The sequence below is a fragment of the Eutrigla gurnardus genome (genome assembly GCF_963514095.1).
Source record: "Eutrigla gurnardus genome assembly, chromosome: 11".
NCBI classification, from domain to species: Eukaryota; Metazoa; Chordata; class Actinopteri; order Perciformes; family Triglidae; genus Eutrigla; species Eutrigla gurnardus.
The window spans coordinates 2346400-2361848 of record NC_139925.1 but is presented as its reverse complement, the minus strand read 5'-3'; the positions used below and the strand labels follow the sequence as shown (position 1 = coordinate 2361848).

The following is a 15449-nucleotide window of genomic DNA, read 5'->3' as shown; positions in this document are numbered from 1 at the left end:
CATTGTGTCTTTAATTGCAGAAACACCTCATGGTCTAAACACGGATCCATTCAGACAGGAAGTCCTCCGGGGAAACAGGTCCAGGTTTCTATACGGACGCTGTTTAGAAAGACGATTGTGAGTCACATGTTACTCACAGACACACGAGCTGTCTGAAGCCTAAAAATGCTTTCAGCCTTCAGCAGATTATTTTAGGTTCCTTTTTCCAGTCGGATAAAATCTCAAGTTTTATTCTGCTTTTGACAAATAGAACAGCAGCATCGGTAAAGGTCAAAGGTCACGCCGACCCAACGCCACCTGTTGTCCTGTCGAGCTCTCTGGATAATCGTGTTCTGCTCATTAGCGTGATGTCATTCCGCTCCCCGTTTCCATGACGATGACCTGGTCCACACGAAGAGAAGGTTTTTCCGACTGTGAGATCGGAGATTGTTTTTGAAGCTGGATGAATATTTGGGATCGTGTCGGCTCCGAGAGAAACCAGACGTCTGGTTCGCTCCGTGCCGAGTCGTGTTTATTTGAACGTCTGCTGGAGTCGGATGTGAAGATCTGGATGATGATGATGACGTTTCGTCTGCTTATTTGATTAGTTCTGGCGCCCCCGAGGCTGCTGGCCATCAGGCCCTCAGGAGGAGTGGAAACGTGAGTCCACTAACAGACCGGCATCTGGACCAGAAGGGTCCTGCCCCCCCCCGCCTCCTCTGTAGGAGCAAAGTACACAAACAGGAATTCACAGCCAGAGAAAAACATCAGAGCTATAGAAATGGCAAATATTTGGGGCCGATGCTGGTTTCTAGGAAAAACAAGAACAACAAAATAACGGAGGCAATATTCTGAGATTATAGTCGTACAACAACAACAATTTATTTATTTATTTATCATGTAAACCCTAGCTGTCTAGTCTGTTAGTAGCTAATAAACAAAGTGGAGGAGTCAACACTTTATAATAGAGGACTCACAAGAATCAAATATCAGATTACCAAAATAAAATAAAGTTGCAGCTCCAAAATCAAGATGCAAAAAAAAAAAAAGACATATTCTGAGGCGTAAAACAACATTTAGAATTTAGAAAATGATGGTTTAAAGTAGAATTAATAAAAGATCTGACCCTCCTTCCTCTGATCTATTTAGGTATATTCAGATAAGATACCTAATTGTATAATATTTACATATTTGTTATATTGTAAAGTCTGTGATGACTCTCTGTCCCGGGCCCTGAAGGTTGCTGGTCTAACGGGGTCCCCCTTGTGTCACAGGTCTGTCTCTGGACCACCAGATAGTCTCTGCTGTGTCTCGGGTCCGTCTGTCGGAGAGGGAGGAGGAGAGTCTGTCCTGTTACCTGAAAGCCTGCGACGCCTCGCTGTCCTACCTGCAGGAGCTAGACAGGGTGGATGTTTGTTATTGTTATTATTATTATTATTAATATTATTATTATTATTATTATTATTATTATTATTATTATTATTATTATTATTATTATATTCAATTGGTTGGTACAAGCTGATGAAAGCATGCATCATATTTTGTTTTCCAGTAAGAATAAAACTTTTAAGAATAAAAAATATTTTTTTTAACAAGAATTATTAAAAATTAATTTAATTAATAAAAAATAAAATAAATAAATATATATTAATTAATAAATACATACATAAATAAATGAATAAAAAATAAAATAAATACAAATTGTGGCTTAGAGGTTAAAAGTCATTTTTCATTTCAGAGGTTTACAATAATAATATTAATATAATAATCTAAGTGTGATTGTGTGTATTTTCAGACGGTAACAACACCTCACACCAAGACCGCCAAAGCCGGTCTGCTTCCGCCCCCCTTGGACGTGGACCTGGGCTACTTCCTGCAGGCCTCCTTACAGAGCGCTTACCTTTGTCTGCTGCAGAGGGGGTGAGTCCGCCAACCGCAACAATAATAATAATAATAACAAATAAAAATTACCACTCAAGTAAAGTACAAGAGGAAGCTTCAGGATGTGAGGAAGAGGAGAAGTAAATGAACAGTTTTTAACCACAGAGATGCAGTTTAATGTTTGACCAGCAGGTGTCAGTGTCGCTCTCAGAAAAGCAAAGTGTGGATTGTTTATTCCCCCTCCCTTCATGAAGGTTATAATGATATAAATGGAGAGACGTGTTTCATTTGATATCTATCATCTGTTGTAAATAAAGAGCACAAAATATGAATTTGTTACTGTGGAACTTTTCTCTGTTGTTTATATTATATTATATTGTTCTTTATCGGTGCTGCTGTTCACGACTGTCAACTGTGTGATATTAACTGTTATTTCTTCTATTTATATCCTCACCTTCACAAGCTAAACATCATACAGATGTACGCTTACTTTCTCTGTGTGTGTGTGTGTGTGTGTGTGTGTGTGTGTGTGTGTGTGTGTGTGTGTGTGTGTTAGTCATCTAGCGCAGGGTGCTCACCAGCTGCGTAGGGTGCTCAGGGTGGTGGAGTCACGAGGATCTCAGAGCTTCAGGAAGGTGAGGCCTCACACACATGAACACACACACACACACACACACACACACACACACACACACACACAAACACATACACACAAACACATACACACAAAAATCTAACCAAATATGTTTGAAGAAATACACAACTTTGAACACCGAGGACATTATTATACCTTAAAGGTGCTTAATTCAAAAGTACCCGTGTGATTGTTAACATATATGACTCTCAACACGGCTGAGCTGGCGGCTAGCAGCTAACGGCGCTAACACCATGAACAGTGCTGACAGAGCTACGCTATATAATACGTTTATATGATATAGCATCTTTTACAGACTTTTTAGATAAGACCCAAACTAAAATGAGCAGGCAAAGAATGAATACCACAGGAAATATTTTTGAAATAATGAAAAATATTTAAAGCATAGTTAAAATATTTAAAACAAAGAATTACAAACAAAAAAGCCAGTTCAAACAGATGAGTTTTCAGTTGTTTTTTTAAAAGCACCAACAAAGGCCAAATATTTTATATTCCTTCTTAAAGCCTTAAACTTGACTCTGAAAAAAGAAAAAAGAAAAATCTTTTGTAACCATACTGTCAATTTATGGATGCTGATCCCTGATTTTTCAATAAAAAGAGTTATAAAAAAAAAAAAAAACTTGACTCTGGACCTCCAGTTCTAAAGAGTGAAGCCAAGGCTGAGGTGCCTAAACTGGTCATTCTCTCTGCTGGCCATCAGGGGGTGACTCCTCTCTGATTGTATCAGTCAAACATTGTATTGTTATTAACTCGTTGTGGTTCCGTTGTAGTCGGCGGGCAGGAAGCTAGCGGAGGTGCTGCTGGGCTCTGTGAGCGAGGACAGCTACTGGCCCCCGCTGGGCCCCCCGCCCTCCGCCTGGCTCCACCGCGAGGGAGCCGCCGCCTCCAAGGACGCCATCTACCCCACCGTCAGACCGCCGCAGCGCTACGCCACCGACTGGTTCGTTAGCTTCACTTCTACGTCAAAACCTGGTTTAGGGAAGGAAAAGGGAAACTGTTCATGATACAAAATAAGAGCCTCCATTGATTTGACTAAACGTCTCTCCAGTTAAACTTATTATTATTATACATGACATAACAAGAAAGCATGATATGACGAGATAACATGATATAGCATGACGTGGCATAAAAAGATAACGTGACATTTCAGAGTAACATGACATCATTTTACAGGATATCATAGCATGACATGACAACAACATAACATGACATAAAGTGACGTTACATATATCATATATCATATATATATGGGTATATATATATATATACTATAAAATATTAATATTAAAGTACGAACATGACATGAAGTGATGTAATAATCACATCATGTAAAAGCATCACAGTCCTGACATCATCGCCTCCTCGTCTCTGAACTTCCCTCGTTGCCGAGCCGGACTTAGTCACCGGCAACATGACTAATCCATCCCACACAATCAGAAGATCTAAATCCAGGTCTGAGATCTGAGACCCCCCCCCCCCCCCCCTCCCTGTTCGTGGCTTTTGTCTTCAGTTTGTTTTTTTAAAATAAAGACCTCGGTGGCTAAATGTGTCCGTTAGCAGGACACGGAGAAGAAAGTGATGAATGAGAGGGAGAGATGAAGACATGAAGGTGTGTATGTGTGTGTGTGTGTGTGTGTGTGTGCGTGCATGTGTGTGCGTGCATGTGTGTGTGTGTGTGTGTGTGTGTGTGTGTGACACCTGAGACAGTGTGTGTGATACACCCACGGTGGTCCGTGTTGTGTTACAGCACCACGAGTGAGACAGAAACTGGACACTGCAAGCAATCTGGTGATCTACCTGTGGACCATGTGTGTGTGTGTGTGTGTGTGTGTGTGTGTGTGTGTGTGTGTGTGTGTGCGTGTGTGTGTGTGTGTGTGCGAGGGATAGACTTCCTGTTCTTGGTACTTACTTCCTGTTTCCTGTGTCCTGGCAGTGTCTTCTGTCCTCAGGACGTGGTGGAGGAGGCTGTGTTGCTGCTGCTCATCACAGAGTCCATGGTGAGACACACACACACACACACACCTACACACACACCACCTCCTCCTCCTCCTCCTCCTCCTCAGCGTCTCCCTTCCTCCAGGCCAGCGGCGACGCCGTGATCAGCCGTCTGCCGGACCAGGCCGAGGCTCGCCAGGCCAGCCTGCAGGACGCCACCTCCGTCTATGACCTGCTCACCATCGGCATGGCCAGGAGGGGGCAGTACGCCATGCTGTCTGAGGTGAGGTAGCACACACACACACACACACACACACACACACACACCATCCATGCTGGAGGTCTGAGGAGAGTAAAACGTGTGAGAGATGAGATTTGTTAGTGAGAGCGTTGCCTTTGCCAGACTTTTTAATGAATGTCCTTATCGCTTTGAGCAAGGGGGATTATGGGTCTTTTTCTACTTCTCCATCCATTTCTTCCTTCCACTATCTCACTCCTTATACCCCCCCCCCCCCCCCCCCCCCATGTGACCTCTACTCCCACGGAGGAAGTTAGGGAGGTGAAGGAGGGATCATCTAAAATTAGGTTTGTCCACCTGTCTGACTGATTCATAGATAGTATCAGTCATCTTATAAGGAGGACCCCCCCCCCACACACACACACACACACACACACTGAGGTACCTCCTTGGACCAGTAAAGGGGCCATTTATTAGGAATTAGATGTCAGCTGGTCAGCACCATGCATCTTTGATATGATTAATAAAAACTCACATTGATTGATGACAGACTCATCGAAGCCTTAATCAATCTACGGACGGCAACATATTACTGATCGTAAAATCCTTGTTTAGGACATGATTTAAAGAAAACCCCTGGAGGACTTGTCTTCTATGATTTGACATTTGGATGAAGTATTTAGATCCTGTAATTAGGGGAGAGCTGTAAAACAGATCCATTAGGAGAAGTCCTGCACTCAAAGATGTATTTCATAAAAGTACATTCTATTACCACTTTGAGAGTCATGTATTATGTACATTATTATATAACTTCAATTATATGATTAATATTACGGGTGCATTAATGTGTAAGTAGCAGCACAAAAACATGTTTAACTGAAACTTCATTTATTTGATCTAAGAAATACCATCAGGATACGAGGCAGGCTGACACACACACACACACACACACACACACACACACACACACACACACACATCAATCATTGTGGCGCTGAGTGGGTGGCGAGTGACGATCATCTCAACGAGACGAGTTTAGTGAAGAAGAGCGTTCTGTTCAGGGATTCTGAGGGAATAAAGAATCCTCACCTGGTTTTTACCTGACAGCCTCACCTGTCCAGACTCCACCTTCACTTCCTGTGTGTGTGTGTGTGTGTGTGTGTGTGTGTGTGTGGTTTTCTCCTCTCAGTGTCTGGAGCGAGCCATGAAGTTCTCGTTCAACGAGTTCCACCTCTGGCACCAGCTGGGCCTGTCACTCATGGCGGCCGGGAAGGTGAGCTCATGTCTCCTTATACACCAGCGCCACGCCCCCGCGGGCGACATCCATCTTCTGCCATACCTCCGTCCCCCGCACGCCGGCGCCAGCGCCACCATCCCCTGGTCCAACACACACATGCAACAGATAGCGTCCGTTAACGTGGACGCTTCGGATATCGACAAAAGATTTAATTTCAAAAGAGAAAAACACCAGGAAAAACAAGAGGAGCTGTACTAGTTCAGTGTGTGTGTGTGTGTGTGTGTGTGTGTGTGTGTGTGTGTGTGTGTGTGTGTGTGTGTGTGTGTGTGTGTGTGTGACAGAAACATTGATCTGGCCTGCAGGATAAAGTGACACTGCAGATCAATGGAGAGCTCTAGAAATAGTCTGCTCCCTAGAAGGAGAAGGGGCCGCCTCGGTGTCGTCAGATCCGCTTCTATTTGGGGCCGACCGTGTGTGTATGTGTGTGTGTGTGTGTGTGTGTGTGTGTGTGTGCACGTGGTCCATTAATGATTGACCTACATGCATTAAGTGACTGTGTGTCTAAATGGGTCTATTAGGGCTGTGTAAGGACAGTCGATGTGGGTTTGATGCTCACATAGCGATCCGTGTCATCTGCATGATCACGGCCCGCTGCGAGCTCATGAATCACAGTTTGTCACTGACATTTCTATGTCCATGTGTGTGTGTGTGTGTGTGTGTGTTCCTTGCAGGGGGTTGGTGCGGTGTCTGTATTTAAGGAGTGTGCCAGGATGAGACCAGAGGACCCCTCGTTGCCCCTATTGGCTGCTAAAGTCTGCATTGGTCAACTGAACTGGGTGAATAGATGTACATTCACAGAAGAACACATGATAAATTAACACAAACACGTCTGGACTTAAAATACATACACATACACATGCATTGTTTTTATAGACATTTCTGTAAATGTGCCTCCTTTTTAACTTTAATGAAATACAATAAAACAGGAGCAGCAACACTGATATCGCACATATTTATAACACGTGAAACACTTTAAAACAAGGACGTACGTTAAAACGGAGCCAAACCCATATGGGATTTATTTTTGGGCAGAATCCGATATCATGGAGTTAATAAAATTGACACACCAGAATCCACATGGATCCAGATCCAGTAAGGGTGCCGCTCTGCCGCTTTGTGTTCCTCAGATCCACCCGTCGCTCCTCCACAGTCCAAATATGGTCACTTCCTTCACTGGTTGCAAGAATCCAGAATTATGACAACCAAAATGCTGAACTCGAGGCTTCAAAACCGTAGTCCACAAACCAACGGGTGACGTCACCATGACGACGCCCACTCCTCATAGACAGTCTGTGGCTACAAAACAAAACTCTACGACAGAAAACTCATCATGTGCAACTTTTCATTTAGTTTCCGGGTCAGAATGTGTTCAATCCTTTGGTTTATGACCAAATACCTGCAAAACAAACGACATTCCCATCTGTAGTTGGGGTTTCGTGGCAATTAGTGTTAGAATGCTCACATGCTTAAAGTCGAGCTGGAACGTATTTATCCTCCGTACGTGACGTATTTCCAAGTGAATTTAATTTGATCGTTCAAAAGATGAGCTCACGACCTTCTCTGGTTCTGTGCAGTTACAGGTGAGTTACAGGTGAGTAACAGGTGAGTTACAGGTGAGTAACAGGTGAGTTACAGGTTACAGGTGAGTTACAGGTGAGTAACAGGTGAGTTACAGGTGAGTAACAGGTGAGTTACAGGTTACAGGTGAGTTACAGGTGAGTTACAGGTGAGTTACAGGTGAGTTACAGGTGAGTTACAGGTTACAGGTTAGGATGATATAAGCATTTGTTTTTCAGCATATATAGTTAAATAGGTGAAAAACCTGATTTCAGCTTGATTTGAACTCAGAGGTGAACTTCAAGCATCATGCATGTTATCATGCTGACATTAGCATTTAGCCCAGGTGAGCGCTGTGCAGCCTGAAAGAGCTGCTAGCATGGGGGCTGACTGATGACACGGCATCATTGTGTCGCCGCTGGTGTTTTTGGGGGTTGACGTCGGGGTCAGATTCACCCGGCCGGCTCCTGCTGTTCATGATCATGATCTGGGCAGAGGAGGGACGAAGTCACGTCAACAGTAGTATTACGGGTAGAGAGACAGAGAGAGAGAGAGAGAGAGAGAGAGAAAGGGGTCAGAGATTAGAACAGAGGAGCGAACAGAGGCCGAGGGGAGAGAGAGCACATCTGTCGGAGGCTGGAGATCATGGCGGCCAGAGACACTAAGGAGCTTACAGCCTTAATCACAATGGGACACGGTGGCCGCGGTGCAGGGGGGGGGGGGGGTTACATAAACGGCCCACCATGATCCCCCATCAGCTGGGCTGGAGAGCCTGGACTCCAGGAGGACCGGGACCATGTCGGGTTTTAAACGGTGAATTTATGTTCATCGGGATCAATGAAAGCTGTAGAGGAGCCTGTTTTTAAACATATCAGGCTTTATTTATGCAGGGAGATGATCTCACACGAAAACATCTTCACTCTAAAATATATAAAAACATTTATTTCGTTTCATGACGACCTGTAAAGCGATTTTGAGCCGTTTTATTCGTTTTTTAGCGTATTTTGATGATCGTCGTGGATCACATTATTTTGGCGGGATAATCGTGACAGGAAACGTTCCCGTCGTCCCACAGACCAAATACTTCATAACAACCTCTTCAGATTTAGGTAAAACTGATCTCTCTTAGTTATTAGCGTTATTTATCAGACGGACGATTTCACTGTAGATGTGTGGGTGAATACGCGGGACGACAGATATTAAACACAATTTACTGAAGAAACTAATACGTTAAGTATTGACGGGCATCGTAAATGGTGTCGTTACATCGCTTGACCAGCAGAGGTCACTGCCACCTACGATACACACAGCCTGCAGTCGCTGTGGGAAAATACAGTCAGAGTCAAGAAATGTGACATCTCACTAACGGTGGAAACCGTAAACCAGCACACTGATCAACAGGCAAGGCATGATGGGAAATATGGGCCTGTGTCCCTGTCGCTACAATAAATTATGTTTCTAGAGCTTCTATCAAAATCAAAGTATAAATTGCTTCCCAGAGAGGAAATAAGATATTGAGAAGAATGATGAAGAGATTCAAATAATAACCAAGAAATAAAAACAAGTCTGATTTTTAGACTTGAATATCAGTAATTTACTCCATAATATCGGAATCTGCAAATATCTCGTATGAACAGAATAGTTGGTGTTTTGGCCCATTGAAGCACATCCAATGAGACGTCCTCCAGCAGCTAACGAGTCCACGTTCCCCCGTGTGTCCAGTTTGAGGAGGCGGAGCTTCTGTCTCAGAGGGTGGTGTCGATGGGCGAGGAGGCCGGAGAGTTCCTACCGAGGGCCTACCTGTCTCTGGGCCTCAGCTGCAGCCTGAAGGCCTCCGAGGGTGAGAATCCAACCAGCAGACCAACATACTGAAAACATCCTCACCAGCAAGACAAAGGGATCGCACATGTTTACGATCAGAATGCAATAAATCTGCGATATTTGGGATTCAGAGAGTTACCGATGATTCAGAGAGTATTTCCTGTGGGATCTAGGTCGCATTCACTTGTTCCTTCCTCTGAAAAAACATGAAAATAGATGAAATAATCTCAGCAAAAAACCTTAAAACTAATGTGCATCAACCCTTGAAGGAGCAATATACGACATTCAGAGCATCAAAGTGGAGCTGAAACGACATCTCTGTTATGCAGTCAAATGAGAGGCAAAGTGATTCCAGTATGTTTTAGTGTCATTTGCAAGCAGATTTTGATGAATATCTGGATAATATCGTCGCACTGTTAGCTGCAAGCCGCTGGTTCAGTCGTTGCCATGTTGAGAGCCGCGTGGAGGCAACAGAAATGCTGGCAATCCTGCCGCCCCTTTAAGGGAATAGTTCGGCATTGTGGGAAATATGCTTTTATTTTCTTGCAGTAAGAAAAAGATTTAAAACGTAAAGTCCACAGAGACTCTGCTCCTCAAATCTTCTGTAAAGTGGTGATGTCACTAAGTAAGTAACTCAAACAGAGAGAGAGAGGAGCTTCCTTTATATGGTTACAGTCTTCATGGAGGTTTAGGTGTTGGACTAGTTGAGCCCACTTTACTTCCATTTTATATACTTTATATAACATACACTTTTACTGCTGAAACTGTGCCAAGTAAAGTTTAGTTCTGCCCCCTCTCTCTCTCTCTCTCTCTCTCCCTCTCCAGCCACTCTGAAAGCCGATCGTGATGAATTCAACAAAAAAGCCCTACGAGCTCTGAGCAAGTAGGTATCAGTCCGGTATCATGAATATGAAGCATTCAGCATGTTTTAGCGTGTTAGCCACATGCCAATCAGAATCAAGCATGAGGGTCTTCTCCTCCACAGGGCTCATTCGTTGGACCCCCAGGACGCTCAGATCGCTACGTACCTGTCTCTGCAGCTGGCGCTCGTACGCCAGGTACGACCCGACCAATGGGAACACTTTAAATATAGAGCAGAGATCTTCAACAGGGGGTCCGGGACCCCTAGACGGTCCGCAGACTTACGAAATGATTTGATCGCAAACTTTTTTTTCTTCCAAAAAAATGTAAATATGTCCAAAAATACACCTTAACATGAATACAACCTATCATAAGCAAATATGTTGATAAATTGTGATGTAATAGTGGGTCCCTCCACCAGGTCTGTATAGGCCTTGATATTAGAAAACCTTGCAGATTGTACCTGAGGATGGAGGTGTGTGTGTGTGTGTGTGTGTGTGTGTGTGTGTGTGTGTGGGTGTCTGGCAGGTGTCAGCGGCCATCGAGCCCCTGCAGGAAGCTTTGTGTCTCCGTGGCGACGACTTACACTCCCTCCACCTGCTGACTCTGCTGCTGAGCGCCCAGAAACACCACCGTCACGCCCTGGACACCCTGGTCCTGGCCCTGGGCCAGCACCCCGGCAACTTCAAGTAAAAACCCACTACACCATCCCACGCACACACACACACACACACACACACACACACACACACAGGCAACACAAAGTGTTGGTGGAAAGGGTTGTTGATCAGAGGATGAGGCACCAATCGATCCGTGTACTTTTTAGACTTTGTGTGGTGTTTTTGAAGTGTGTGTGCGTGTGTGTGTGTGTGTGTGTGTAGAGTAGCATGAGTCCTCTCCGTAGGGATAGGGTGACTATGTTTGAGGCCAAGTGCACACACACACACACACACTCGACGCCTTATTTAGACGCACCAGAGTGCAGGCCTGCATTGCGGTACCGATGCCCCTCATACACCCTTTAAACACTGCAGCTCTGAACCAAGTCCGAGTTCTGAGTTCGGAGCCGTCCGACACATAAACACACTGAACAGGTTCGAACCACAGACTGGTTACAGGAAGTGGACATCGTCATGGTGACATCACCTGTTGGTTTGTGGACTACGGTTCTGAAGCCTTGAGTTTGGCATTTTGGTATTTTTGCAACCAGAAGAAGAAAGTGACCATATTTGGCTTGTGGCTGAGCGACGGGTGGATCTGAGCAGCATCCTTACTGGATCTGGATCCATGAGGACAAGGTGAACTTTACAGCTAAGTGTTAAAGTCATCTTAGTAGCTAACTAGCATTGGTAGCGTGGTAGCGACCTGTCAATCAGCAGGTAAGCCCCGCCCCCTAAAGCACCCCCTGCTTTCTGGTCTGGTGGACTCTAAATGGACCATAATGTACTAAATGAACATCATGCTGGATTGAAGAAGACTTGAAACTAGAGATTGAGACCATAAACTCATGTTTACAATGTTTACTGAGATAATACATCAAGAGAGAAGTAGGACCATTTTCTCATAGACTTCTATACAACCAGAGAGGAGTCGCCCCCTGGTGGCCAGCAGAGAGAAGTAGGACCATTTTCTCATAGACTTCTATACAACCAGAGAGGAGTCGCCCCCTGGTGGCCAGCAGAGAGAAGTAGGACCATTTTCTCATAGACTTCTATACAACCAGAGAGGAGGCGCCCCCTGGTGGCCAGCAGAGGGAAGTAGGACCATTTTCTCATAGACTTCTATACAACCAGAGAGGAGGCGCCCCCTGGTGGCCAGCAGAGAGAATGACAGTTTAAGTCACTTCAGCTTTTAGCTTTGTGTGTGTGTGTGTGTGTGTGTGTGTGTGTGTGTGTGTGTGTGTGTGTGTGTGTGTGTGTAGGTGTGTGTGTGTGTAGGTGTGATATATTTATTGTATATTTTGTATTTAATTTCATAACAGAAAAGACTTATTATTTTATATTTTCTCTACAAAACTGTATTGTCTGCAAAATCACTAAAATGTCTCCTAAGAATGAAAAGAAATGAAGGAAGCATCTTCCGAGGCCCAGAGCTTCGTCTCAAAGGAAGGTTTCCGCTCCGTCTTCCTGAACAAAACAAACATCATTAGCTGTGAAGCTCCTATTCACCATCACATTAACTATCCGGGCCAATTATTCCACACTAAACCATAATAAGGAAGGAGGTTGCGTCATCTTTCTGATGTGTTGTGTGTGTGTGTGTGTTTTTTATGTATTTCTCTCTCCCTCCATTTCAAAGCATTTCATAACACAGCCATTTGGGGTCAGTGTTGGCCTCCACGGGCCCGAACAGGCAGATAGGGGTGCATCCGTACAGGAGGGAGGGAGGACGAGGAGCTAACGCAGAAAAACAAGAGGAATTGATGAAACAACAAAGGGAAGGAAGGATGTGAGAGGCTGACAGGAAGAAGAAAACCCAGAGACGGAGTGGGCGTCTGCAGGAGAGACGATTGGGTTTATAATTACACCGGCTTCACTGATCACTACTGTAACCACGGCTGATGGAATCTATTCCCTCTTTCTGCACACACACACACTTATACACACACACACACACACACACACACACACACACACACACACACCTCCTCCATAGAGACACTTGACTGCTTTGACCCATTTAAGAGCTCTTTTTCCGGGCTCGGCCAATCACGTCGCTCTCTGTGCCAGGAATCCCCATCGCCCCGGTAACCATGAGGTCATATGGGTAGAGGAGCACAGACAGCATCAGTTGTTGTTCCCAAACTGTTGTTATGGAGCAGTCAAGAGACATTGAGTCAGAGGGAGGGGGGGGGGGGGGGTGCACTGGATCCATAAACCGGCTGAATGGAACAGCTGAATCCAAATGAATTCTCCATTAACGGTGTCACCTCCGAGATCCATTGACCCGTGTTTCTAATAATAATTTAATCGGTCCGTCGTGCCAGAAAAACACATTTGACCCGAGCGAACGGAGAGATGGAGAAAGACCTGTCAAAGATCTGGTTCGGGTGTAGCAGTGTAGCTTTCTGGAAAGTGAAACCTGTGCTGGAGTGCCTTAAACTGTCATTCTCTCTGCTGGCCACCAGGGGGCGACTCCTCTCTGGTTGTATTGAAGTCTATGAGAAAATGGTCCTACTTCTCTCTGCTGGCCACCAGGGGGCGCCTCCTCTCTGGTTGTATAGAAGTCTATGAGAAAATGGTCCTACTTCTCTCTGCTGGCCACCAGGGGGCGACTCCTCTCTGGTTGTATAGAAGTCTATGAGAAAATGGTCCTACTTCTCTCTGCTGGCCACCAGGGGGCGACTCCTCTCTGGTTGTATAGAAGTTAGAGGTAAGATCGGGCCTAAAAAATCCAGCCCGACCCGACCCAGGCCCGCGGGATTAAAGCCCGACCCGGCCCGAACCCGAGCAATTAACTTGATTTGCAGGCCCGAGCCCGAACCAAACCCGAAATTTCATATTTTATTTGTGAGGACTCAGAGTACGTCCTTAAGAATCTAGCGCGGCACTTTAAGAGAGAGAGAGAGAGAGAGAGAGAGAGAGAGAGAGAGAGAGAGAGAGAGAGAGAGAGAGAGCGCGCAGAGAGAGAGACGGGGAGAGGGAGAGAGAGAGAGCGCGCAGAGAGAGAGAGCGCGCAGAGAGACAAAGAAGAGCAATAGGTGCGTTTCCATCAGCTGTTTAGATGCGCATCTAGATGTATCGCTTCGGAAAATGATGATGGAAACGCCGTGATTCGCATTAAAATCCCCTGATTCGCACAAAATGAAATACGCTCGCTATGGCCGGGTTTTGGTTGATTCGAATGGGATGGAAACAGCTGTATGCGAATCAAGTGTGACGTAGCGCACTTTCACCCCGACTGCTTCCGGTGTTTGACATTTAAATAGAGACCTCAACCACGCCGAACTGTCGGGACTCTCACCGTCAGAGCTTGCTGAAAAGCCCTCGGACATCGGTCAAACACCGGCCCGCCCAGCCCCACGCGAGTCCACACAGGCGGACTCTCCGTCGAACGCGAAACGCCAAGACGCGCAGCACGCAAACCAGCCGGGAGACAGACACCTGAACACGGCCGAACTCGGGCCACTTGTGCCCACAAGGCTGTGTGAAAAGCCCATGCACCTCACCCAAGCACCGGCCGGTCCAGCCGGTGTCACCGGCAGGAAGACGACGGAATGTTTACAGGCTGGTTGCCATGCCAACCCGCGGAAAATCTCCCGTGACTTAGAAAACTCGCGCGAATTTGTAGTTTTCACCAAAGTCCGTTCTTTTGATGGAAACACACATGATTCGAATTTCTTTTAATGCGCATTTCCCAGTAATTCGAATCACTTTGGATGGAAACATGGCTAGTGACGGGGTGGATGTCTGTGCTGCGGCTCCTGTCCCGTTTAGTTAAATAGCAATTACAGCGCCCTCTCTGTTTTTTTCCCCCTAATTATTTATTTTATAACAAGTATTCCTCAGTTTAGTATCTTATTCTCCACACATCGTTTATACATTTCTATAAACATATATTAAAAATAAAAAAATTAAAAATAAAAAAAAAGTCAGCGAGAGAGAAGCCCGGCCCGACCCGACCCGAACGTAATGATTGACATTTTATACCCGACCCGACCCGAAATTCGGGTCGGGTCGGGCTCGGGCTCGGGCTCGGGCTTAAGATCTTACCTCTAATAGAAGTCTATGAGAAAATGGTCCTACTTCTCTCTGCTGGCCACCAGGGGGCGACTCCTCTCTGGTTGTATAGAAGTCTATGAGAAAATGGTCCTACTTCTCTCTGCTGGCCACCAGGGGGCGACTCCTCTCTGGTTGTATAGAAGTCTATGAGAAAATGGTCCTACTTCTCTCTTGATGTATTATCTCAGTAAACATTGTAAACATGAGTTTATGGTCTCAATCTCTAGTTTCAAGTCTTCTTCAATCCAGCATGATGTTCATTTAGTACATTATGGTCCATTTAGAGTCCACCAGACCAGAAAGCAGGGGGTGCTTTAGGGGGCGGGGCTTACCTGCTGATTGACAGGTCGCTACCAATGCTAGTTAGCTACTAAGATGACTTTAACGTGTTGACCCTCAGGGCTGACAGAGAGGGAGAGAGAGAGAGGGAGGTGGTGAATGGAGGTGTTTTCTCAGTAACAAGCTCACTGAATATCATTATCTTTGGACGTGTGCATCAGAGAT

The 15449-nt window shown here is 45.4% G+C and overlaps 1 protein-coding gene across 1 annotated transcript in view; it reads left to right on the top strand.

The window, feature by feature from the left end:
• Nucleotides 1–15449, top strand: part of ttc7a (tetratricopeptide repeat domain 7A) — a 34499-nt gene that overhangs the window by 6345 nt on the left and 12705 nt on the right. The window contains exons 5-17 of the mRNA XM_084020889.1: nucleotides 1254–1384; nucleotides 1775–1899; nucleotides 2417–2495; nucleotides 3286–3455; nucleotides 4449–4512; nucleotides 4596–4733; nucleotides 5878–5961; nucleotides 6657–6761; nucleotides 9265–9382; nucleotides 10189–10246; nucleotides 10349–10421; nucleotides 10753–10913; nucleotides 12909–12970. Coding sequence (XP_083877015.1) covers nucleotides 1254–1384; nucleotides 1775–1899; nucleotides 2417–2495; nucleotides 3286–3455; nucleotides 4449–4512; nucleotides 4596–4733; nucleotides 5878–5961; nucleotides 6657–6761; nucleotides 9265–9382; nucleotides 10189–10246; nucleotides 10349–10421; nucleotides 10753–10913; nucleotides 12909–12970 — 1368 coding nt within the window. The remainder of the gene's footprint in view (nucleotides 1–1253; nucleotides 1385–1774; nucleotides 1900–2416; nucleotides 2496–3285; nucleotides 3456–4448; nucleotides 4513–4595; nucleotides 4734–5877; nucleotides 5962–6656; nucleotides 6762–9264; nucleotides 9383–10188; nucleotides 10247–10348; nucleotides 10422–10752; nucleotides 10914–12908; nucleotides 12971–15449) is intronic.